At 44.9% G+C, this 25,056-nt stretch overlaps 1 protein-coding gene across 4 annotated transcripts; it reads right to left on the reverse strand.

Annotated features, from left to right (window-relative positions):
* Positions 1-3,264: 3,264 nt before the first annotated feature.
* On the reverse strand, positions 3,265-24,654 carry LOC146219600 (glutamate receptor ionotropic, NMDA 1-like). Of its 4 annotated transcripts, XM_084694696.1 has the most exons (21): positions 24,403-24,654; positions 22,273-22,407; positions 21,689-21,865; positions 19,244-19,306; positions 18,402-18,499; positions 18,110-18,231; positions 16,988-17,162; positions 16,226-16,370; positions 15,405-15,491; positions 14,311-14,446; positions 13,740-13,867; positions 13,256-13,420; positions 12,519-12,637; positions 12,147-12,259; positions 10,864-11,012; positions 10,618-10,775; positions 10,154-10,315; positions 9,587-9,696; positions 9,324-9,469; positions 6,288-6,398; positions 3,265-3,627 (listed from the first exon to the last, which is right to left on the reverse strand). In XM_084694696.1, exons 1-21 carry the CDS (start codon positions 24,652-24,654, stop codon positions 3,562-3,564), a joined length of 2,817 nt encoding a protein of 938 aa, XP_084550822.1. In that variant the 3' UTR covers positions 3,265-3,561. The 4 variants fall into 4 exon arrangements, with proteins under 4 accessions (XP_084550822.1, XP_084550824.1, XP_084550823.1 ...); XM_084694698.1 differs by lacking the exon at positions 6,288-6,398; XM_084694697.1 differs by lacking the exon at positions 6,288-6,398 and having other exon boundaries at positions 13,740-13,870; positions 14,302-14,446.
* Positions 24,655-25,056: the final 402 nt, after the last annotated feature.

Consider the following 25,056-nt stretch of genomic DNA (forward strand, 5'->3'; position numbering starts at 1 on the left):
ATGTTTGTACGTTTTTTAAATTAATTTTTTTAAGCGTTTCAAAGTTCGATTAGTCGAGTTTTGGTCGACCAAAGAAAATCTTAGTCGGGGACAGCCCTACTGCAACAGTCAAACAAGAAATCCAGCCATAGTCTCATTTCTACTAGCATTTCTACTAAACTATGTCAATCCCAGAGAACCATTCGTGTTCAGGCTTTCAAAGACCAGGAAACTGTTCACCTCCTCAACACAGTGAGATTAGCCTGGCTCAGCATATTATTCTCAAGCAATAAGCCCCAAGAGGCCGTGTTTTGCGCTGATTTTAGAACAGGTAAGGGAGTTGTTAGGCACGACGCGAAGCGGAGCTTATTGCTTTTCTAAAACTGTTACTACAAATATTTGATATGGTTTCAAAAATAAAAGCAATTAGAAACTAAATAGTTAAATAATAAACTGTCATTCTTCCGCCTCTACAAAGTACAGTTCCTACATAAATCGTTGCCACGCAACAGCCAGATGGACACCTTTGCTGTCTTTTTTTATTGGAAATATTTGATTCAGTTATATGGAATGTTAAAGAATGTTATGAGGACAACCTGTGAGGTTATGCTGGATTTTACAACGGCACGGAACGCGATATAGCCAATCACAATCAAGGATGGGAACAACCAGTTTTAGAATTTTAGATCAACAATTGTTCCTTTCTTCCAGAGCATAGCCCTGTATGGGTCTCTGATAGGAGACAGTGATTATCCATTGAGGACCAAGTTCATTACGCCACACTGTACATAGTCCCCCTCTGAGACAATATGTCTTCAATCAATGTTGTTAAGGTCCCGAGTTGGAACTGAAAAAAATATTTGGCTGCATGAAAATGCCTTTCTGATTGGGCCCCCTGCACTAAGGTACCGTCATCCAAAATCAAGGAATCAAAGAAATGCAAAACAAATGTAGTTTTCTGCACAATGTTGCCATGCGTAATGAATGCAACTAGGATATCCCCCAGGAGACATAGCAGGGCTGTAGGCAGCACCAGCTAGATGAGCTGGATCACATGACCAGGGCATTGCACCCACGGCACAGGCTGTTAACAGCCTTTTACTGGAAATGAAGCAGCATCAATGAGATCAGTAAAACCAGCACACAGTTCCTTTATTGCTTACTATGTATTAGACTATTTATTTGCACATTTGAATACAACTGATTTATATTACAAAGAGTTATCATATTTAATACTCACACAACATGATATTTAGTGACACATAGAGCACAACTGTTAGACCTATTGAATCCTTAACCCCTGACTAGGCCTAACAAGATGTTGTCAGCTCCAGAATGTTTGGCTACATGTAAGTGTTACAGTCCAAATGGTCAACACTTTAGGAGTCGGTCCAACATGACCTTTGCACTTTTCACAAGACTCTTCTGCAACCTGGACTTATCTAGAATCACATCAGTACCAACTAATACTAGTTTCAGAACAAATGTAATGCTGCAATTTCCGCTAGGGACTGAATAAAGGAACCATCTGTCTATTTTTAGATCTATGTAGGTATTGTGTGAAGGACTCTCATTTAAACATGAATGTATGAAAATAATGTCTGCATATGCATGTATAATGAGTGAAATATGTCAATAAAAGATTGTACGTATGTGAGTGCGATGAACCAAATCCTATTTCAAGTTGATAGCTACATTGGCATGAGAACATATGTTGTTCTTCACATGTTGGGGCATAACTTACAAAAGGACCACCTATACAACATCAAACCTAGAGCTGCTCAGTCTGATGGGAAATCATGACAGTCACATGAACATTTGATTTTGAAGTTTCTAACACCAGCTGTACAAAGACCTCAGTGTATTGAACAACATAGAAGGTTGTGATCACTGACATGGTTCCAGTTGCAGCAGGGACACGTTTGACGTTCCTCTACAGTTCACCAGACAGAGGCAGAAGCCCTTCACTGTTACATCCAGATAGCGTTCCTTGGCTTCCACTAGGCTACATGGGCAGACAGAAGCATTAGAGGAATCAATGTTTTGCAGCGAGAAGGGTTTGTTTGTGATGCATAAACTGCATAAAATGTTTTGAAGGCATAACTCATTTGCTGAATCACAGATTGTCAGTATATTTTACACAAAGTTAGCACTGTGATGGTGGGTAATAATACTATTCATCTTATTTATCTCATATAACTTTAGAGAGTGAAATAGGATATGTGATAATAATATTTATCTTGTTTATCTCATATACTATTAGAAAGAGTAAAATACAATTGAGCAATATATATGTATATATACATAGTAATCTGTTTACCCCACCCCAATACATATTCTCTAAACAACCAACCTCTACCAATACAACCGCAACATGACACAACGCTGATGTTAAACACCAACAACAACAGTTGAAAGAGTACAGACACAAGTAGTCCTGTCCATCCAGTGTAACAGCAGCACCCTGGGCTGATACCTGCTCTGAGCTGTAGAGTCACCGTTAAGGCTGATTACTGAGTGATGACCAGCAGACCACAGTGATGCACATCAACGCTTCGCTCTCCTTAGATCTCCCTGTCTGTGTGCATCAACCCCAATCTCCTCTTGTCTAATTCGAGTCAACTTGACAACTGATGCCCTCATTACTTGCCGTAAAGTAGATACCAAGATCAGCTACATTTGAGTCAAACAGGAACTGTAGAGGGGTCAGAATACTGATCATCCCAAGCTAGCTATGGGACCACATGGTCACTCAGTGCTCCAGGCAGGTGAGAGGCTCTGCTAGCACTCTAAGAGGACGGCTGGAGAAGGAACGGACCCAGAAACCCTGAATTCACGGCTGAAGAGAGTGAGGAAAAGAATGCTACAACTGGACAAAGGGTGCATCTTAGTACTGACAAAACGGCATGTTACGATCCACTTTGAATATACTCATTTCCATCTCTCTGCTGTTATTGTAGAAGCTACACTGCATCTGCTAAAGCTCATTTATAAAGCTAATAAAATATGGATTATCAATCACAGTAAAAACACTGTCAGCAGAGAAATGGACCTGCGTTGTTGAAGGTAGAGTGAATGTCACAACAAATGGAAATTTCACATGACAATGGTGAAACATTTGAACACCTATAAAAATGGATCACTTAAGTAAGTGAATAATTAGTGTTAGGATATGAAGCAATAATGAATACAGTAGATGATGAATTACTTAACATTTAGTCATTTAGCAGACACTCTTATCCAGCTAAAGGTGTCAAAAAATGAACACGCTTTTTGGCAGTTAGGGGCAGGTAAGAAGGATCCAGAAAGCTCTTGGTTCCTGTCTCCTGGGCGAGTTGGCTGTTGGCACAGTGAGTCAGGGTGATGTCACATCTCCACTTCCTGCCAGCGTGCTGTAGCAAGGTGATGGCCAATAATGAGCTCCATGTGAGTGTAAGAACAGACAAGGACCAATCAGAGCAGAGGATGGACAAGGTGGGCGGTGGCCCCGGAAGCATAGCAGCATGGTCCCAACAAACCAGGATCCTCTCTCTCTCTTCAGTCTCTCTTTATCTCGATCGCTCTCTTTCTTGTTCCTCCCGCTCACACCACGGTGCTGACGGAGGGATCTGCTAGGTTGAGCTGTCCAGTTATGTCTGTGGGGTAGGGCTGCAGAGAGGATGTAGGGAAAGAAACACTCAACATGCCTTGTCAACAACACATGCATGCACACATGTCAACATATCTCTCTTCTGTGCTACTGAACAGCACAGTATGTGACGATGTCACGCTGTCCTCAGCAGTATCACAGCACTTCTTCCCTTCCACACAGGGCTCGTTTGGAATAACTGCTGTTTAGAGACAGAGAAAGACTAACAGAGAGGAGGGGAGAGAGAGAGAGAGAGAGAGAGAGAGAGAGAGAGGGAGAGAGAGAGACAGAGAGAGAGAGAGAGGGTGAGAGAGACAGAGATAGAGAGAGAGGGTGAGAGAGACAGCGAGAGAAAGAGAGAGCGAGACAGAGGAAGACAGAGAGAGACAGCGAGAGAGACATCAAAAGAGAGACAGAAACAGGGAGAGACAGAGAGTGACACAGCCAGAGAGAGAGACAGGCAGAGAGAATGAGAACAAGCGAGGCTAAAATGCCATAAGGAGAGCAACTGGTCTGGAAGGCACATCAATAAACAGCAATAAATAACAGTGTTATAATACTCAGGCTGAGTTGATAAGAGTTTTGTTGTCAGTGATGTGCTGTGTTTGGGACACAAACCCATGTTGCAGCCTGTACCCGCATGTGGATTTATGATTCAATACTAAATATCATTCGGCAACCTGCTCGCAGGCTGACTTGAATTGAGCTGACTAGACGTCCATGGACATCCCTAGAAATAGTTATTTCTTTACTGCATGACAGTTTTTGAAGATACAGGACTTAACATGTATGTCAAAGTTGTAAATAAAACTAGGCTGTTCCCTATAATTTTCTGTAGGATTAGTTTTGAGCAACAATAGGAATACTTGATGTCTTTTATGGCTGTTCTTGGAGCGCCAGCTGTGTTGCCAAGGAAACCACTTTGTTGCCACAGAAACCACTTCTGTTAAGACGCGGTTTGGACAAAATGTGTTGGAACTCAGCTCGTACCGACCCGACTCTTCATTGAACATGTTCTCCAACAGAAACCACTGCACACTACCCTGATGCTGGCCTTTGACGGCGTATGCTGGGACAGTGCAAGCACCTTGGGGGGTCCAGTCTCCCTGAAATGATATGAAAGCCAGGATATAAACCTGTTCAATTAGCTCCTGCTTTTGGAAATGCAGAGCCTTTCTTACTCAGATGCCATCATCTCAAGGATGGAGATATGACAAATGACTTCTCAAGTCTCTTAGTAATGACTCTCTCTCTCTCTCTCTCTCTCTCTCTCAAGTAATGACTCTCCTAAATGAAAAGGATGTCGACTGCACACAGGGCAGTGACCGACAGGACTGCCACAGTTCTGTTCCAAAACCTGTTCCAAAATATCCCAATCAATCCCACCTTACTGACAGAGAGAGAGAGGCAGTGGAATACACAGCATGTAGTGGATGCCAACATTCAAAGTCCATTCATATCCATTTATAAGTTAACACTGATATGAAATTAAAAAGATGATCAACAACGAAAATGGGTATACTCTTATCCCCGAAAATGACCTGACTGATTTCCCTGATGGTCCTCTTGTGTGAAATGCTCGCATTTGGCTGTAGGGAGATTGAATCGGTTTAGACAGATTAAATAGGATTGTGACGAAAACTCCTATCTTCTTCAATCACAATCCTTTATCCTTTATTAGGTAGCTTTATAGCCTTTTCACATGATTGATTCTGATCTTGGAATTCAAACAGCTGATCAACAGAACAGCTTAATAATTGATCATTTAAGGCACCTTGTAATAAGTTGGTACTTGATCATGGCAGAATTTTACACAAACTCGTAAAGCAAGCCAACATTATTGAAAATATGTACAGTGTAGATGTATATTTTAAATCAGACCCCTTCAAGGCTAGAACATGTAACCTTGCGGCCTTTCATGGTTCATGACAACACATCATCTTGGTGGTTACTTTCATTTCATGGTTGAAGCACATAGCGCCAGTCTAGTGAGGTGAGCTGTGCCAGTCCAGAGACCAGAGACTAGAGGCTGCAGGGAGAGAGAGAAGGTTAGAGCTGGTCTCCCTGCGCTGTGTTGTATACCTTAATGCTCTCTATGGTGACAGGGACATGGTCAGACAGCAGGAGCGGAGATATGACAAGGACTGGCCGGAGTCACAGACCAGGCTGGGAGAGGGGGAGGGGGGAGGGGAGAGTACCAAGATGTGAGCCAGGATGAACATAGGAGAAAGACCCCCTCCCCCCTCCCCACCCCATGATACTAAACAGGCCGCTCTGATTCAACCTCCGGCCCTTGTCTAGTTTTGCCGCCAACGTTTTTTGGAAGGATGACGTGATGAAGTGGATGAAGTGTGGACTGACGATGGACTGACAAGACAGGGAGGGGATGCCTGAAACGCAGGGCGGAGAGACGCTGAGGACAAGACCTGGGCGAGGAGCAGGAGGTTGATGGGAGGACAAAGTTGACTTAGAGGCAGACAGGGTTAGGGGAGCCTTAGTAAAAAAAAAAAAAAAAAAAAGGATAAGAGGGAGGGAGAAAGGATGAGAGGGCCATAGGAAGATGGGTAAAGAGATGGATGGAAGAAGGAAGGATCAGATAAAAAAAAAAACAGCAGTCGGAGGGAGGGGGGAGGGAGGGAGGGAGAGGGAGCAGGAAAGTGTCATTTCTTCATCTCCTTACCGTGTCTCTGGAGGACTTAGGCCTCTTGACGCTGGAGCCCAGGTTGGAACTGATGGACCTAAAAGAGTCTCTCTGTCTGGGCTCGGGGTCTGCTCTACCACTTTTCCTATCCTAAAATAAATATATGTACATACAATTATTTCTGTTCTCTAGCCTCTAACCCCGCCTGTACCACCCCCCTCCCTGTTCACCCACAAATCTACAGAACCTGCCTCAGCACAGTAATACCGCACAGTGCTTCTAGTGGTTTCTACTTAAACAGAACTCATATATCCACTCTCTTTACTTCTGTTCTAACAGATTTCATATGGCCATGCAGGGTTGCCAAAATGCTAACATAAGAGTATTGCACCAATAATGAGTATGTCTGTGTGTGGAGTCATGGGCGGAGCTAGTTCAGGCAGGAGACTCGGGCTGCACGTCACATGATCAGCTGGCGTCAGACTCATGCAACTGCAGGTGTGCTAATTGATTGCCCGGAGGTCTTCTCCTTAGGGAGAAGCACATTCTGCATGCTGTCACAGACCCGGACACACATGCTCACACATCATGCATTGCTATATACCTGCATGGTGTGCAATGCTGCCACCTTCCACCATTCCCAGCTCCTACATACTGTCTTTTGGTACAGTTCCTACAGGACATTGCTAATTGGGAAATTGTAATTTGTATTGGGAAATTGTCTACAACTATAGTCTGCATCTTTCTTTATTTTATTTTATGGCAACTTATATTTTATTATTTTATTTTCTATTTAATTGTATTCCACTTAGTAGTGCTAGTTTATGTATCCTTAGTATAGTTAGACCACAAATTTAAATTTAAGCTTCCTATATGTTTATTGTATGCACCTTCCTGCCAAAGCAAATTCCTTGTCTGTGCAAACTTTCATGGCGAATACATCCCTTTTTGATTCTGATTCTGCATCACCAGCCATCTTTAGAGCAGAGGCTCCCTCTGGGATTAGGTTGCTTAGATTATCGGTGCTGACTTGTCGGCCTCTGTCAAGCCTTGTGACATTGCCTGCTAAAAGGTCAATACTCCTTGTCAATACTCCAGATCTATATGCTATGCTCCCTTGTTATTCTATATACTTGTGCTATGCTAGCTGCTCCAAGACAGTGAGTTTTTCCTTAAACGGAACCGCATCGCCAATGTCAAACCCTTTTCATTGAGGTCAATGGTAGAGTGTCTTGACTGAAGTAACAATCATGGTCATTTGTCATCTCATATCAAAGGGAAAAAAAGCTACATGATAAGACAATCAGAACAGGGAAGAATAAAAATGCAAGTATAGTGGAGGGGGGAAGCTGGGGTTCAATGATGGGTCAGATCATGATAAAAGATAGATAAACGAATCAGCAACCAGTCAATGTAATACCAGAGGGAGGGTAAAACAGTCTTTCTCCCAGGGGGGATGGGGGGAAAGGGGGATGGGGGGATGGGGGGATGGGGACCTGCAGCTGGAACATGCAGAGTGCTGGAACCAATAGAGAGACATGTGTGACACACGTGTGTAGGATGGGTGTTATTGTGACCACCGGGCCTGACAGGCCGTCGCCATTTTCACCGCCTGCAAGATCCCCCTTCACAATCACAGACTGTCGTGGTCACCGTGTCGTGTGCCACCTTTGACACCTGGAACAGCTGCACACGAGGAAGCAGTAGGAAGCTGTGTTGAGGACTACAAGGTTTGGACGTCTCAATATGGATGGATTTCATTGGATGCTGCATGGTTGGAGGATGCCCATGGAACAAAGAACAAGAATGTTCTTTCTTTGCTTTCTATTAGAACATTGTGCCTTTCTGAATCAACTCGGTATGCACTGTACACAGTAGAAGCATAGGAAGGGCACAATGGAAGGGCATGATCAGTTATTCTAGAACGTAGCAATAATTATCGTCTCCTTCTGGGAAATTCTAGAGGACATCTTAGCCACCTCCATAAACCTGCTCTTTTGTTGTCGTCCCCCTACACAGCACACACACACACACACACACACACACACACACACACATACACACAAACACAAAGCAGAGACTTCCGTGCTCAGAGGCTGGCATTGTTTGAAATGTTAATTGCGATGTACAGGATGTGAATAGGAGGACTGCCCCCACCCCAGCTTCCTATTTCGGTCTCTCCTACAAACACCAGCTGACGCTTCTGTACAGCTGTTCAGAGACTTCTGGAATTTCTGGTTTGTCACCAGACCGGAGACAAGCAGCCTGTGTCCTCTTCTAGGGAGGTAGATCGTTATTGGCAATGAAAGTCAGCATATTGGATGCGACAGTACAGAAATTGGCATTGAGAAAAAGAAGGGTGTCAACGCAAAGAGAGGACGAATGTCTAAATGTGATGACACGCTCACCATTTTCATGCCACCTGACAAAAGTGGGATTTGTGCAGATCACATTGAAACGTGTTGTGCACAATGTGGATTAGAAGCAAAAATGTGTGAATTTCTAATCAAATATATGTTAAGGAGGTGTTGTTTTGTAACCTCACCCATGATCTCTGAGCAATGTTTTTCTGTATCGTTTAGTAACATGTAAACTTTCGAATACAATTGTGTAATGGACTAATACCAACTTGTTACAAGGTAACTTCAAGATTTCATACAATTTCTACCAGATTGGATAAGCATACTGATATTTACTAAGAAATCTGGAATGTTTTGGAATTAAAAGGCAAAGGTTATGTAGGCGAAAGACTACTAATTATATTTTAGGGTCTGGATGTCTTCTAAACCAATATACGAATCATTCAACAACATGTTACCAGCGCGCAGTGTCTTCAAACCTTTTCAGGATTGTATTTATTCTATTCATTTTTGGTAAAGAAATAAATCAAAAAACATTAGGTATACATAATGTGGCAAAATCTGTGTCTGAATTTGTCGCTGTCGCCAGCGGAAGTACAAGAGGTCAACGTATGTGGGTGTGTAGGAGAGATGCCAGGCCCCCCCCAGGGTCAGAGGTCAACTGTGGCGTATCTTTAAATAACCTGAGAGTGAGGTCAGAGTTCAGGGGTCGTACCTGCAGGTTTTTCCTCCAGACGTTGACCGCAGCAAAGGCCAGCTGCATCTGCTTCCGACGGGCATCTTTGTGTCGTTTGTAGGCAATCTCAATGAAGATCAGGAAGATCCCTGCCACGATGCCCCCGGCGACCAGCATAAACACACCTAGAGAAAAGGAGAGAGTTCAACAGATTATTTACTCTCTTTATTCAAATATAAGGACTAGGATGGTCAGAAGGGCAGTGGCTGACAGCAGAGGCAGGTGCAGAGTTTGTTACTCACCAGCCATGTTTTCAAACGTAAGGGTTGCCGGGGCGTTGCTTCTGGAGTCACACTCCTGGTACCTGACCCAGGTCTTGTCTAGATCTTCCATGAATCCGTTCTCATGGAAACTGGAGGGATCAGGGTTCAGGTGCATGTGCATGACAATGTGGCACATTTCGACAGTCATGTTTGAATCTGATTGGATTAGAATCCTAATTAACTGAGTATAATGTTCAATTGTTTCAATTGTAAACCCCACTCAATAAAATCATTTCAGAAAGGGGTTTGTATACATAATACAGTATTTATAAGTTGCATTTACAAAATGATCACACGTTTTGCATTAATGAACCTAGTTGTCTGTTCCACCTGAACAGCCAGGGTGGGGGTTCAGGGGGTGGGGTAGGGCTACCTGAGAATGGACAGGGTGGGGGTTCAGGGGGTGGGGTAGGGGTACCTGAGAATGGACAGGGTGGGGGTTCAGGGGTTGGGGTAGGGGTACCTGAGAATGGACAGGGTGGGGGTTCAGGGGTGGGGTACCTGAGAATGGACAGGGTGGGGGTTCAGGGGGTGGGGTAGGGGTACCTGAGAATGGACAGCGACACGTTCTGCTTCCAGGGACTGTCCTTCCTCATACCGATGCCAAAGCCAGAACGGAAGAACAGCTCTCCTGTGGTCACCAGGTCACACTTCTGGGACGCCTCAAACTCCAACACGGCACTGTCCCAGATGAACGCATGCAGCAGGCTGCGGGACATGAAGGGAGAGAGTTTGGGGGACGTGGGCCAATCGCTTCACGTCAGTGACGTGTGTACCTGTGAAAGTTGGCTGTAACAAGGCTGTAATCGAGGACGGAGCCACAGAGGTGCTGGGAGAGGGTTGTGGCCTCCTACACTGCCAACCTGGCAACCCCACAAGCATGACTGCACACCACCAACACACCCCCACCACACACACCAACAACACATGCCGCCACCAACGCACACACCACCACCCCCACCCCCCCCCCCCACCACCACACACACACACGCACACACACACACACGTACTTGTCTCGTACGGCCTGGATGGCCTCGGCGGCAGACTCGTAGTTGTGCTTCTCCATGTGGCGGTACATGGTGCTGAGCTCCACCTGCCGCCGGAAGTAGATGTCCACGGAGCTCTGCTTCACCGTGGCGTAGATGAACTTGTCTGATGGGTTACGCAGCTGGACGCAGGAGACGGGAGACACAGTTACTCACCTTTCGCCACCAGTGCCAGCCTGTGTGTGTGTGTGTGTGTGTGTGTGTACTGACCCTGGGGTCGTTGATGCCGGTGATGCGCTCCTCAGGCCGGTCCAGCACCAGGAAGGCTGCCAGGTTGGCAGTGTAGGATGCCACTATGATCATGGCAAACCCAGCCCACACCATACCTAAGATTCTTGCTGAGAAACTCCTGGGTGCTCCTATACAAGCACACACACACACACACACATACACACACGCACACACACATAAATACATTAAGAACCAATCCTATCATGTGCTGAAGTATCCTTGAGCAAAACTCTGAACCCCAAGTTGCTCCCGATGGGCAGGCCGGCGCCTTGCACGGCAGCTCGCCGCCGTCAGTATGTGTGAGTATGAATGGGTGGATGAGAGGCAAACGTCGTAAAGCGTTTTGAGTGCCGCCACGGTAGAAAAGCGCTATACAAATGCAGTCCATTTACCATTTACTGCAATATCAATCCGGTTTAAACACACATCTCAGACATTGTGGCTGTTTTGAGAGACTACTCTGCCCTCTATGATTTAACTTGTCTTACCCAGCAGGGAATGGACATTTTATACATAGTAGTAAAGGCCTTTTTACAACTCTTTTATTTTACTGTAGCAAAAAGCCTTTATTGCTTAAGTTACTTAAGTCCATGTGGTCAACCCTAGGCGTCAACTCAAGCAGGTCACCACTGAATAATACACATCACACCTTGGAAACATTTTGTTGCATACTTACAAATAAACATGAATTGAGAAATCATTTGTCTAAAAAGTCACCTAAGTAGCAACTTTTACGACTACTAAAGACAACTATAGTTTTTGTGCTTTTCTTTGCCCAGGGGTGTATACGGGGGCCTACAGGGGCCAGTGCGCCTGTTAAAAATGTCCCTGGCCCCCCCTGTGGCCCCCCTGAGCTGACTTTTAAAAAAAAGAAGCTTTTTTTACACGTTTTTCTTCTTCTAATAGTCGAGGAAGGGACATTGCAGCCCTTTCTGCCCAAGTAAATACAAAAAGTTTGAGAAACATATCAAAGTATTGAGAGATGAGGAGCTGGAAGAGGGAGAGCCGGAGCATTTTGTAAGATTTTTATGTAAAGCAACATTAAAGTATTTCATGTTTAAATATAATTTGTTTCCGTTTTTTAATGTTCCCCTGTGATTAAAATCTGCCCCCCCCTTGGCCCCCCCCAGTAAAATTAGTCTAGAACCGCCACTGTCTTTGCCACGCAACCTTTGGAGGCTGTGTCCATCCTTTGTTCTTTGTTGCATGTGTGAGTTTGAACAGCGGCAGGCTCAGGGACCAGAACTGCACAGGCTGCGTACCTTCTCCTATCCCGGAGTTGAGCAGCACTCCCCATGAGAACCACATCGCAGAGGAGAGGGTGAGGGCATCTTCTTCTTCTTCTTCACTATTCACTTTAAACCTTCCAAATGGGCTACAGGGAAGGGCAGAGCGAGATAGCAGAAGGCACAGGAGAGAGAGAGAGAGAGAGAGAGAGAGAGAGAGAGAGAGGGAGAGAGTGTGTGTGAGAGAGAGAGAGAGAGAGAGAGAGAGAGAGAGAGAGAGAGAGAGGGAGAGGGAGAGGGAGAGGGAGAGAGAGAGAAAACAAAAACGAGAGAACAATAACCTTGATTTGAGATATTGGGTTCAAATTGTATGTCCTTATGTCCTAACCACCACGCTTGCTTGTTTACCTGAACCGGTCTAATAGGTAGAGCATCACCGCCACCACATGGACCGACAGACCCACCAGCAGCCAGAGTGTGCTCTGAAACGGCTGCATGAAGGAATCCAGAGTGCTGCGAGGGATTTCCTGAAAACAGAATCAGAGACCGTTGTGTGAGCGCACGCAATATTTTAGAAACACACATCCAGTTTTCAGATATACATAAAGACACACAAGGCAAAGACAAACTGTTAAATACACAGGGGGTGGACATCATTCAGCGTTTAGAGGCACTGGGCTGTGGATTGAGTGGTTACAGGATCAAATCTTCCTCTATTACTGCAAATGACTACATCACAGTCGGTGACACATCCTAAGGTTCATCCTCTGGGGGGTTGTAGTGGGCTGAGAATCTTGGCACTCCTGTCTCTGAGCTGTGGCCCCAGGCCAGGCATTTTAATTTCACATTCTAGCAGACGCTCTTATCCAGAGCGACTTACAGTAAGTACAGGGACAATCCCTTGGGGTAAGTTGGGTGAAGTGTCTTGCCCAAGGACACAACGTCATTTGGAACGAAATTTGGAATAGATCCGGCGACGTTCGGATTACCAGCCTGATTCCCTAACCGCTTAGCCATCTGACTCCCAGGCAGAGAGTGGGACGACTGCACAGCTGCATGGTATTCACGACCAAAGAGCTAAAGCCCCAGAGAGAGAGAGTGCGCTGAGTGTGTGAATGAGTGCTCGTTTGACCACTGTCATGTACCTTCTTGACCAGGATGGTGAGGCCCTGGTACTTGAACGGCTTGGAAAACTCAATGTACTGAGCGCGCTCGTTGTTGATGGTGAGAGGAGCCACGATCATGTCGGCCAGGCCTCCCAGCAGCTCCCCCATCATCCCGTTCCACTCCTTCTTATTGCTGTTGTTGACCTGGCCGCGTGAACCAGGGAGGGAGGAGAGGAGGAGGGGAAAGAGAGACGGAGGGAGAAGGAGGGTGGGGGTGGGGAGAGGGGAGTGAGTGGGGAAAAAGAGAAAGGACGGGGGAGAGAAGAACAGGAATGGGATGTTGGGGGAGGGAGAGAGGTATTAAAGGGATGAGAGGAAGACGTTTCACACCTTGATGAGGGAGCTTGACCCTGCTTTTAATCCACTTAAAAAGGGGATGAAATCATACTGGAGAGGAGCCCAGAAGCAGTATAAACATCTTAACTGTCTGTAAAATGTTGGAGTCTTGGTGTGTCATACTCACACGTTCCTGGGTCCCAAACTTCCCATCAGCCACCAGGTGAACCTCGTAGGTGAAGTTCATGGTATTGGCCAGCCTGATCAGCAGATCAATGCAGAAACCGTAGCAACACTGTGGAACGATTGGCTGGCCTGGAACCCAAACGAAACATCAGAACCCACATAATGTGTGTGTGTGTCATAGTGGGGGTAGTCAGTGGGGGTCTTAGCACATTCGGCACTCCGGGCAAGGTTTAACGCTCCCCCCACCACCAAACGCATTACTTTTCTATGCCAGCAGAGGGCGCCAAACACAAAAATGGCCCATGCCTAGAACTGCTACTGGGGTTAGTGCAGTCTATCCCAATGCTTTTTGAATGTATTTAGTGTGAATGATTGTATCGTTGTGTATGCATTTAATTTTGTGCACAGGGATCCTTTTTTCAATATATTTCCCCGGCTAAAAAAATTGGTTAATAATACTATATGGTGTATGCATGCATGTTTGTATATGCGTGTGTCTGCGTTCATGTGTGCTTATGTGTGTACGTGTGTGTACGTCTGTGTGTGCCTGTGAGTGTGTTAACAAGCCGCACCTGGGATGGTTCCGTTGGGCCCGTTACACATGACTTTATTCATGGTGACTCCGTTGACGGCCTTCTCCTCCTTGCAGGTTCCGTCAGGCTTGGTGGCCTGGACGTACACAAACGGCTCCTGGTGGATGGTCACGATCTGGGAGACCGAGGAAGACACAAAGAGAGTCACTCATGTTGTATATTATATTATATATATATGTTTCAAGGAGGACTTCTGTAAAGCTGCACAAAGCAGGTGTTTTGAAGTCTAGAAGATCAACATGCAGTGCTGCACCAGGTGTGATATATCCATGTACTGGAATAGGCCTAAGACTCCATCTGTCTACTATATTTGTGATTGTTATTTTTGCAGTTTTTTTTACATTTAAGGGTGTTGCCATGGGTTGTACAAGTCTTCGTCATTGTTGAAATTGCTTCAACGATGTAGCTAAATGATGTGCATCTATATAGAAGTATCTGTATTTATAATGTGAACTGATGTGCCAAGGGACTTTGCCATTAGTTGTGACATGGCAAAAAAGTTAGAAATAGAAAGGGTTGAGACCCGTGGCGATTTAAGACTCTTTTTAGGGGTGCTCATGCACACCTAAATTTCATCTCAGCAGCCCTAAAAAATATAATAATAATAAATAAATAAAATATGTATTATTATGAATGATTATTTTCTTAAATACGTTTTAGCGTGTTAAAACAATGTTTATTTATTGTTGACACATAATTATTTCTTTCTTTGTTTTGTCATTCATTTAGTCATTTAGCAGACGCTCTTATCCAGAGCGTCATTCATTCATTCATTCATTCAACATTTTCCATAATAATAAATACATGTATTGATTGTTATCCAGTGAATTTAGTGATTTATTAGCAAGGGGGTTTAACACTTTTGCAAGGCACTGCTTCCATGTCACATTCTCATTGGGGGCTGAGCCCCCCTAAAGGTCTGATCCTAGAATCGCTCCCGGTTGAGACCCTCATTTTCAGATTCTAAGCATTCTACCTCCCCCTTCAGGCTAACATTTGTACGCTACACTCATCGCATCACATTGCAAAAGAGGGGAACATCTGTTAGCACTAGCACATCCTGGCGCTCTGACCTTCAGCCTGGTGGACATCTGGTACCCTCTGGGCTTCTCGGTCTCTCCCCCAGGCCAGATGATCTTCCTTTGGTTGTTCATCACCACCTAGAGAGACGACACAAAGAGAGACCATGTCAGACAATGTCTTCAGGCCCACTTTCAATGGCAATGTCGATCAATCAAAATCCTATTTGAAATGGACTTTTCAACATGGATCCTGTTGGCTTGCTAAATGGAAGCAGGAATGCTCTGAGGTCCCAAGCTGACAAACGCGATGATGTCACAAATGCTTACTGACGGGATCAGGTTAAGAGCACTCCTTAAAACCCTAAACATTTGCTGCAAATCATGAGTTCATGTTTGATGTCTATGTGTGTGTTGTAGTATCTGTAATGAGTATTATGCATGTCTTTGTTCTAGCAGGGGTTGGTCTGGCAACTCGTCGGCACCACACAAGGTAACAAAAGAGAACTTGATTGGCCACAGCTGGTTTAAAACCATTTCAGGGTTGATACAAAGGGCAAGCGATTGGATTCCCCATTTACACCTGTGGTAAAGGAGGCAAGGAGTCTTGAATGAAGGCGCACAAGGTCTTTACTCGAAACAAAACAGCGTTGCACAAACAAAGGTCAGATGCCCACACGGCCAATAATACGAAACAAGAATAAGACTCCACAACGAAGTCAGAAACATGTCGGCTTATATAGCCGTCCTAATTAGACTTAAATCAAAACAGGTGCGCCCCAGAATTCCGGTGACGCAGACCGGCGCACCGGCGCCGTGCGCTCCGTGACAACACCGCTGTGAACCGAAACCGTGGAAACACGTCACGCGTGTACCTGCGTTCCGTTGAACACGCCCACTTGCACCATGCGAGTCTTGTGGTAGTTGAGGATGCTGTAAGTGGCAAAGCGACGGTCTCCGTCGTCGTTGAACTCGATCCTTCCTGTCAGGCCGTCTGGATACTTTGCCGACATCAGCACTCTGAAAGGGAGCAACATTCTCAATGTCAGGATGGAGGGGCTGCTAAATGACACTCCTGGTAAGTGACAATATGATTGGCCGGTAATTCTATTCAGATGTTATCAGACACATTTGCCACTGCATAGGCAGGCAGGCAACATTTGAAGGTTTTGGATATGCCATGGTGACTTTTAGGTCAGAGATTTGGAAGTGTTTGGACATATTTCACATCCATGCTTATTTCAGCCTAACCATATATATATACATAGATATCTTTTTTTTTTCATTCAGTACTACAGTAGGGTGAATATTGGCTTGAACATGACGTTTAATACATACAAATGTTTTCAACACGGAAGGCAGTGTCAGTCACTAGGTGTTGTGCCTGTGAGATTGATCGCATTTTCACGTGAGTATATGATTCACAAAAGTTTTATTGTTCGATGATACCGAACAGGCATCACAGCCGCCAAACACTTTCAGGTAAATACAATCAAATGACAACAGTTTCTATCCTCATTCCATTCTATCAATCAAATCCTATCACTAAAAACACCCCACACAAAAGGATAACTGGGTCAAACACGGTTCAGACACACATACGGCACCACACGAAAGGTGTTGGTTGTGGTCCTGACCGTTTGAAGAGTGGGCCGGTCCTCCAGATGTTGGTGTTGCCCACGCAGCCTCGCGGCGGCTCCGTGATGTTCTCCTTCTCGAACAGCTCCTGGAGGGACTGGGCCACGACCGCCACGGCGTCCGTGATGTGGGCCGACTCGTTCTTCCCGTTGATCAGCTGGAGCCCCAGCAGGCCTGGCAACCCACACCACAGCAGAGCGTTCACATTAAGATGGCGGAGCGCTCGCTTGCGCAATCACCGCCGGTGCCAACTCTATGACTGGGGTGACGGAACAAAAGACCACAGATAACTGCTGTGTCATTCATGCTTGCAGATGTTAGCAACACTTGGAAATCTTATTCAAAATGGCACCTTCGCTAGTCCCTTTGAGAAAACCCCAAAGTGTTATTTTGGGTTCCTGGGAGAAGCATTAGGGATGTGGTTCTCGTTGGAACTACTCGGAATTAGAAAGGGGTTCTTGTCAGGTACCATACATAATTTTTTCTGTGTCTACAGTGAACACCTAAGGAAAGGTCCTGGGTTAGGGAAGCTGGACAGCAGACAGGATTAGGAAAGCCAAGCCACACAGAAGTTAGGACACATGGACTTGTGTAACAGCAGAGGCAGAACAGAGAAAAGGCAGTAGAAGCTTACCCTGGTGGGCCAGATACACTTCAACTGGGTGGAGGGGAGAGCAGTACCAAACACTTTGCCTACTAACCCCTCAAAATGAGTGTCCACACGGGGGTCTCATTTGAATTTGAACTCAAACCAAAGCGGATTACCCCCACAACACGTTTAAGCCACTGACTGTCTACTGAAAGAAAGGACGGCACAGCACTAAAATGACACAAACACAGATGTTAGGACATTTAGGCACACATGTACAATGAGAGAAAAAACACTTGTTTAAAACCTTTAAACATAAAAGAGACAATGTTTAAATTTTCAAACGGTAAAATGCGTCACAGAAAAACACGTTGCGGACACCGATTTTGCAGATGAAGATCAAAAAACGGGAGAATAATAACCCGGCAAGATGGCCCGCACAACCAATCTGGCACAGAGTCTGTGAACGAGGGAGAGGGGAGCGGGGAGGGAGCGAGAGAGCGAGGGAAGGGGGTGGGGGACTTCTACGTACCATCTGGGGCCTCGCTCAGAGCTTTACCAGACATCTCCCTCTCTCCGACCAGCCACACGTAACCAGAGCCTGTCATGTTCAGCTGCCTCGCCGCCTTGTACACGGCTGCGGCCTCGTCCTCGCTGAAGGCACACACACATACACACACACACAAACACACGCACACACAGACACACACACAGACAGTCAAACCAGAAGAGAATCAAATCAGCACTTCAATAGAGGAGGGGCAGACAGTCCTACCTGTGGGGCAGTGTTTTGGAGGAGGGAAAGCAAGGACATTAGGATTTACCTGGCAGAGAGGATGATGACCCGCGCCTCCAGGTCCCTGGCCTCCAGCAGCAGAGACGTCAGGTTGGTCTCTGGGCTGAACAGGAGAACTTTCTCTGCCTGTGGTTGGTTAGGGGATATCATCAGCCCTGTGGAAAACCCAGCCACCCAGCCCTGGACCATGCCCCACTCAGCCCCACGCCCCCTCACAGCAACATAGCTGAGAGGCGGGAAAAATAGGGACAAAAAAAGATCTCCAAGGTTATCTAAAAGAAAAAAAAAATTGAAGCTGGGAAGAAGGGGAAAATTTGGTGCATGCAAAAAGGGTTATCAGGCTCCAATAGGGACGTGCATGTTAGAGGAAGAAGAGCAGGGGGAGGAAGAGGAGGAGGAACTGCAAATCAAACAAGGGGTTGGACTATAAAGAAAGGGTGCTGGTGGAGATGAATGTCTCTTTCCCAAAGGAAGAGGAGCAGGAAGGGGGGGGGGTGAGGAGGTGATGCCGCAGAACGTTCGGAGGTATCATCTGGTTAGTGGCGATCTCACACGGCCAGATCTCCACAGGCTCGCTCCAAAAGAAAAAAAAGACTTGCAATCTCCTTGATTTGAACAACATGCAACCCTGGACACAAACGTTTGAACTGAGGTTGATAAGAAAGAGGTGAGGGGGGTGGGGCGTTTATTTGGCTAAAAGGAGGAGACTAAAAACCCATTCTCGATCAAAATCATAAAAAGAAGAGGTAAAAAAGACGTGCCACCAGGATAAGGGTATCTCTGGATATCGGTTGGTTGACTGTTTCGATTGGTTGCTATTGGCTACGGTCTGAGGTTGGTGGGCGGCGTGCATTGACCATGCAAGTATACCTTAGGTCCTCGCTTGTTGTCATAGGACAGTTGGTCGAGGTTTTCATAGTTCCTGTTTTTAGTCTGATGAGTAATGTGCACAGAGAAAATATGCAGACACAGAAGAATATTATAAACAATTAAAAATGATGTGCAGTAAAGCATTCCATCAGATCTACACTTTTCTGCTTCAAATTGGGATTTCCAACTCTGGAGCTCGCAAAACATCACAGGGGCGGGTGCTGTGCAAGTTATCTGACACACCGATTGGTGGAATGGCTGGCTGCTTGATCAGCTGACAGGAGCAGGAGTTGGCTGGGCGATTGTGTTTCTGTCTGTTACCTGTACCATGATGTTCCAAATCCTGACAGGCTGGTTTGATTGTAATATATTTATTTTAGAACCTGATGTCTTAATCTGCTTGTATTCATGACGTCAAGACCTAAAATCAACTTGTTCAAGATGTTGGTTTATCTAGACGCTTTCCGACAGACCTAAATCCAACATTCTATTCTGTCTCCGCAAACCTTTAATTTAAGCATATAATCCATAATGAGTGTATAAAACTGTGATAAGAGAAATTAAACAATTTTACAACAGCACCAGACCACTTAACTTAATTGACATTTCATAATCAACCAAATCCAATGTCACATGAAAATATTTCTAAACATCTGGCCATAAAACATTTGAGGAAGAAATGATTTCTTAATGTTCTTCCCATCAAAATTCTGAGACTGAGACTTATCTTTATATAAAAACTGTATTTTTGTATTTTAATATCACCCAAACTAACAGACTAAAAATGTTGACTAAAAGCACATCACATTTTCTCATTTCATTAGTCTTAAATGCTGAATTATCTCTGAGTTGGGTTCAATCTAGCATGTCGACACAGCCATGACTGCAGGGTAAGTCCCTCCATTGCAGATGGACCAATGCCATGGTCTACTTGTACCGTGAAAAACTTAACATTGCGGTTCCTTACGCTCCTGGCACTTGCAGTACTACCACGCCTCATTCAAAAGCAATAAATCAGTCCTGCCCGTTTTGTCTTTTGAACGGCACCCACACACAATGACCTACACATGAAAGTCTCAATGATTTCAATCCTTGAAACAAATCAAAATGGATCAAACAAGTTGCATTAATAAGAGATCCTTGCGTTCACCTGGATTGGTTAGACCACTTAATGGAGAGTGTGCTCCTGAGGGTTTCTACACTTCAGCTATACTGTAGTAGTAGTGTAGTGATCTGGCAAAATATGGTTCATGATATACAACATTCTTTACACATATTACTTAGCAGATACGTACACTGTGCAGTATACACAGAAGGATTGTCTAAAGATAAATATATTAAATATCCATTTTATATCTTAGACCATATTGAAACAGGGAGAGTGAACAGTGAACGAGAGAGACGATTCTAAACTCAAACAAATTCAAACACTACAAAATGGCCTACCAAACGTTTCTCTTGCGTAATGGCATTCAAATGGTATTGATGAATCTAACAGAGCTCATCTGTTGGTGAATGCACCTAGCTCCTTAGCCGTTAGCTAACGTCACCCGGTTGACTCATCCTGCACTCCTGCAACTCTTCCTTTCCTATCATCTCCTGCAACCTAGTTCTGACCACCCCCTCCCCATCTCTCTGAGGGTGTCCTGAAGAACACAGAGCGTGTAGCTTGAGAAACAGACCCTTCATTATGTATGGGCCTTCGACCTTGCAGTATCAGTGCAGTGAGTGGGCTGAGGAGCTGAAAGTCGAAAGATCATCGCCTTAAGATATCCAACATGATACAAATGTCAGCATCATTTATTTAAATTTGACTTTGCAACCGATGAATAAGAACTGGCAAGTTTTGTTTTCATAACCTTATAAAACCAGATCTCGAATGCAATAAACTAGAATGTGACCTCTGATGGGATGGGGCATTTCTGAAAGCGGAGACATCACCACCTGGATAAAGAGCCTGCCCAATCAGAATCTACCTGTGGCTGTGGATCACGACACGAGACCGATCAAACCCTGACCTATCCAAACCAATTCGAACCTGATCTAACTAGAACCTGGTCCAAGTACATTGGTAGCTGTCAGATGTTTTGCAGAGCACCAGGTTAGGGTCCCGCCTTGCGCTGTAGTTGTGGATAGACACACAATCTAACTATGGGCAACAGAACGTGGAATGAGCAGAAGAGTTTTTGCCAGGTGGACAGTTAATGAAGCAGCTAAGGCCTCTGGCATAAATCAAGTTTGCCAAGATGGGGAGAGGTGACTGAAGCTTGCGCAACAGAAGAAAAAAAACCGGGATCACTCGCAGTACAAACAGTACATGGTGGTTCTGAGTCGTCAGACACACAGATAGCGCTGCACATACCGACTGACGCCCGAAACAAACAACAGACAAGGTACAAGGTCGTCGGGGGGGGGGGGGGAGGGGGGGTCTCCGTGTTGCCTCACCTTGGTCTCTCTCTCCTCCAGGAGCGTCTCCAGCTTCTTCTGGGCGGCCCGCCCCTCGTGGTCGTCGCTCACGATGAGGATGATGTGGTTCCAGCGGAACTCGCGCATCATGTCGAACCACACCTGGGCCTGGTGGGAGTAGGGCGGGACGGTGCGTAGGAAGGACAGGTGGATACTCTGGAGCGGGGGGGGGGGGGGGGGTTGGGGGAGAGGAGGGGTTAGAAGAGAGGAGGGGGAAAAGGTGTAGAAGGAAAGAGGAATACAAATAGGAGGGATTGGACCCGTGCCTGGTCAAATGCGAATCGTTCCTTGGCCCGAACCACCGAAATAGGGATATCATTATACTCATCTGACACATGAAGTTCTGCTGTGCATTCAAAACGCACTATTTGCATGACACTTTGGATAAAAGCGCCTGCGAATTGACTCCCATGTAAACGTGAGTGTGATGATGAGTCACGACATTGTGATCATCTCAAAATCTCGGAACATGACGCCGATGACACGGAAGATGAGGATGTCGATGTCGGTGAATGAAACGGATGATGATGATGATGATGACGAAGAGGATGGCCTCGGCCTACTTTGTCGGAGTAGATGGACATGCGCGTGGTGAGCCCGACCACGGGGATGCGGTAGAAGCCGGCGGTGTAGGAGACTGGCGTTGGGGTTAGATGGTCGTTGGACTGGGGCGGATGACTCACTAGGATAGCATACACCTGCAGGGAGACGGGAGACATCATTATTGGACGACGGGGCTACACACCTAGCAATACAGACATCAATTGGCTGGATCCTTCGTCTTGGAATAGTTTGCATTGTTCTTATTATTTTCCGCCATTATGCTAAATAATCCCAAAACATGGTCAATTTATTCTATAAATAGTAAATTTCTGTCAACAAGAATGGTGAAAGATGAAATTGGGTGTACATCAAATTTCTTAAAAAGAGCAAAAATGGTAGAATAGGCAATGCAAACTCTTAAGAAAAGTCACCTGACTACCTCATGATTCCCAAATCAATTTGCCCATCACAAGAAGGGAGATGTGAGTAAATGCTAGAATAGCTTAGACTGCTATCAAATGTACTCAGGTGTTCGGGTGCGTGATGTGGTCAGTGTTCTCACTTTCGAACCAATCAAATATCCGACCCTGTAAATACCAGTATTACAGGGACCAGGAATGAATGACCTCACAAATTATATATATATATATGATCAGAAAAATATGTGATTATACATACATATACATATACATATATATACATATATACATATATATATATCACATATTTTTCTGATCATCACTGGGGACTATGTAAGCCCTGTCCATTCATGCCCCTTGATTATAACCTTTTTACAGCACCCCTGAATACACACATGCATGTAAGCAGAGAGACACAGTCCTCAATAACTTCTCACCACTAGCATTCTACGCCCTGCTGCCACGGTGGTGACTGGGCTATAATCTTCCTCCCATCACTGTATCCATGCTGCTCTAAACAGCAACAAAGCAGCTGTCAGCCCTTTTGCCTGGCGCCATGTTGGCCTAATTTTCCTTTGAAAAGGAATGCCGAGAAACAAATCTCCTATGAAGCTTCTAGATGCTAGTATCGACCTGCCATCACCTTTACTTTAAGTTATCAACAGGCCCGGTCAGATACAGCACTTCACCACCATATCAGACTGAATGTTTTAGCTTGTTTGACCCCCATCAAACACCAAACGACCATTGTGTTAAATCATAGCTGTGGTTTAATGTAATCCTCTGACGTGGAATCCTATCAGAGATCAGTTTCCAGTCTTGGAGGGTTTAGAACCAGTTTGAGCCTATTGTTTCTTTTTTGCTTTTTTTTAAAAAGGAGGGTCTTTTTAATATCAAATCAAATAATTTGTGATTTGTAAAACCTTTTCACACAGGGCTTTACATACGCTTGTGGAACTGCACCTAAACCAGCCTAAAACTAACCTAATGGATTACAACAATGTATGGACTACACTAACAGATTTTGATTAAATGTATTGTGTTCCATGTGCACACCATGAGCAAGACCTATTCATGAATGAGGACAGTTCTGAAATTGAAGGACATATTTTAAATAGGGGTTTCATTATCACTCTTGTGGATATGGCTACAAGCCAAATATGAGCTGAAGCCATCATTTTCAGACTCATTAAAAACTATTCTGTAAAATGATGATAAAAGGCTCTTTAGGTCGGAAACAAAATTATGCAATTTAGAACCAATTGTAATAACAGCTGCCCTCTAACACCGTCAAGGCTCCAAATTGTTTTCTTGCCTGATCTAAAAATGGTTCTACACAGAACCAGTCAAAGAAGGGCTCTAATAAAATTGTCAGTGGATTTCATCTTTTACTGTGGGTTCCTATAGCATCTTTTCATTTTGTACACTTTTCTGCTTTTAGAAATCACTGGTTCCTCTATTCAACAAGCCAAATTATAATATTTGTAAAAAATATTATTTTTTGCCTACATGACGTTGTTATTTCTCACAATATTCGCAATCGGCTATAGATCACCCTCATTACATGAATCAAGCCAAATCATGTTCTCTCTTATCCCTCTCCCCTGTGATGCCCTCCCCTTCCTCTCCTCCTTTCCCTCCCAATGAGCAGCGTTGTAAACACTAGTAGACTGTCATAATACTGGGGCACTGTCTCTGTAAAGAGACCGTGGCGCTGTGGTCAGACGTTACCTGGTTTGAGATGAGATCCTCGCAGACTGAGAGGGCCATCTGAATGGCGTTGGGTTTGTGAGTAACAGAGATGGCGTTCAGCTTGAACTTATCCTTCCCGTACAGTGTGTTGGCCTGGGCGACTGCTTCTTTGAACCCTTGTTCGAACCTTTTCTGGCTCAGAACCGCTCCGATGTTGACAATCTTCGGCTCACAGCCTCCACGGGCGCAGGAGCAGGAGATGAAGATGCCAAGGAGAAATAAAAAACGCATGGTTGTACTGGTCCCGAACTGAATTGTTAACCTACTGTTGATTCGTTGTGTGTCGTAGACACATCCCGTTTACATAGGACTCCACGTACTCCACACCCTGCGAGTGATACCAGCGTATTGCAGTTATGAATAAACTCTATAGATGAATGTGCATCAGGCTGTTGTCGCTTTCAAAATGACCTTTCTTCATCACCTGCACCATAAAAATAAAAAGAGAGCAACTGTTTGGATTACGGTACCCTGTTGATATTATTAGATCATTGCAAAATGACTCAATTATGAATTATTAATAGATAGATTAATTCGTTGTCTCCAATCTTGCATTGCTTTCTTCCTCTTGGTCTTGCATGTCTGCTTAAATCCTATACTCACGAATACGACTTATATTCTGGTCTGCCGAAG

The sequence above is a fragment of the Hypomesus nipponensis genome, chromosome 28, assembly GCF_054491055.1.
Source record: "Hypomesus nipponensis isolate SF chromosome 28, ASM5449105v1, whole genome shotgun sequence".
Taxonomy (NCBI): Eukaryota; Metazoa; Chordata; class Actinopteri; order Osmeriformes; family Osmeridae; genus Hypomesus; species Hypomesus nipponensis.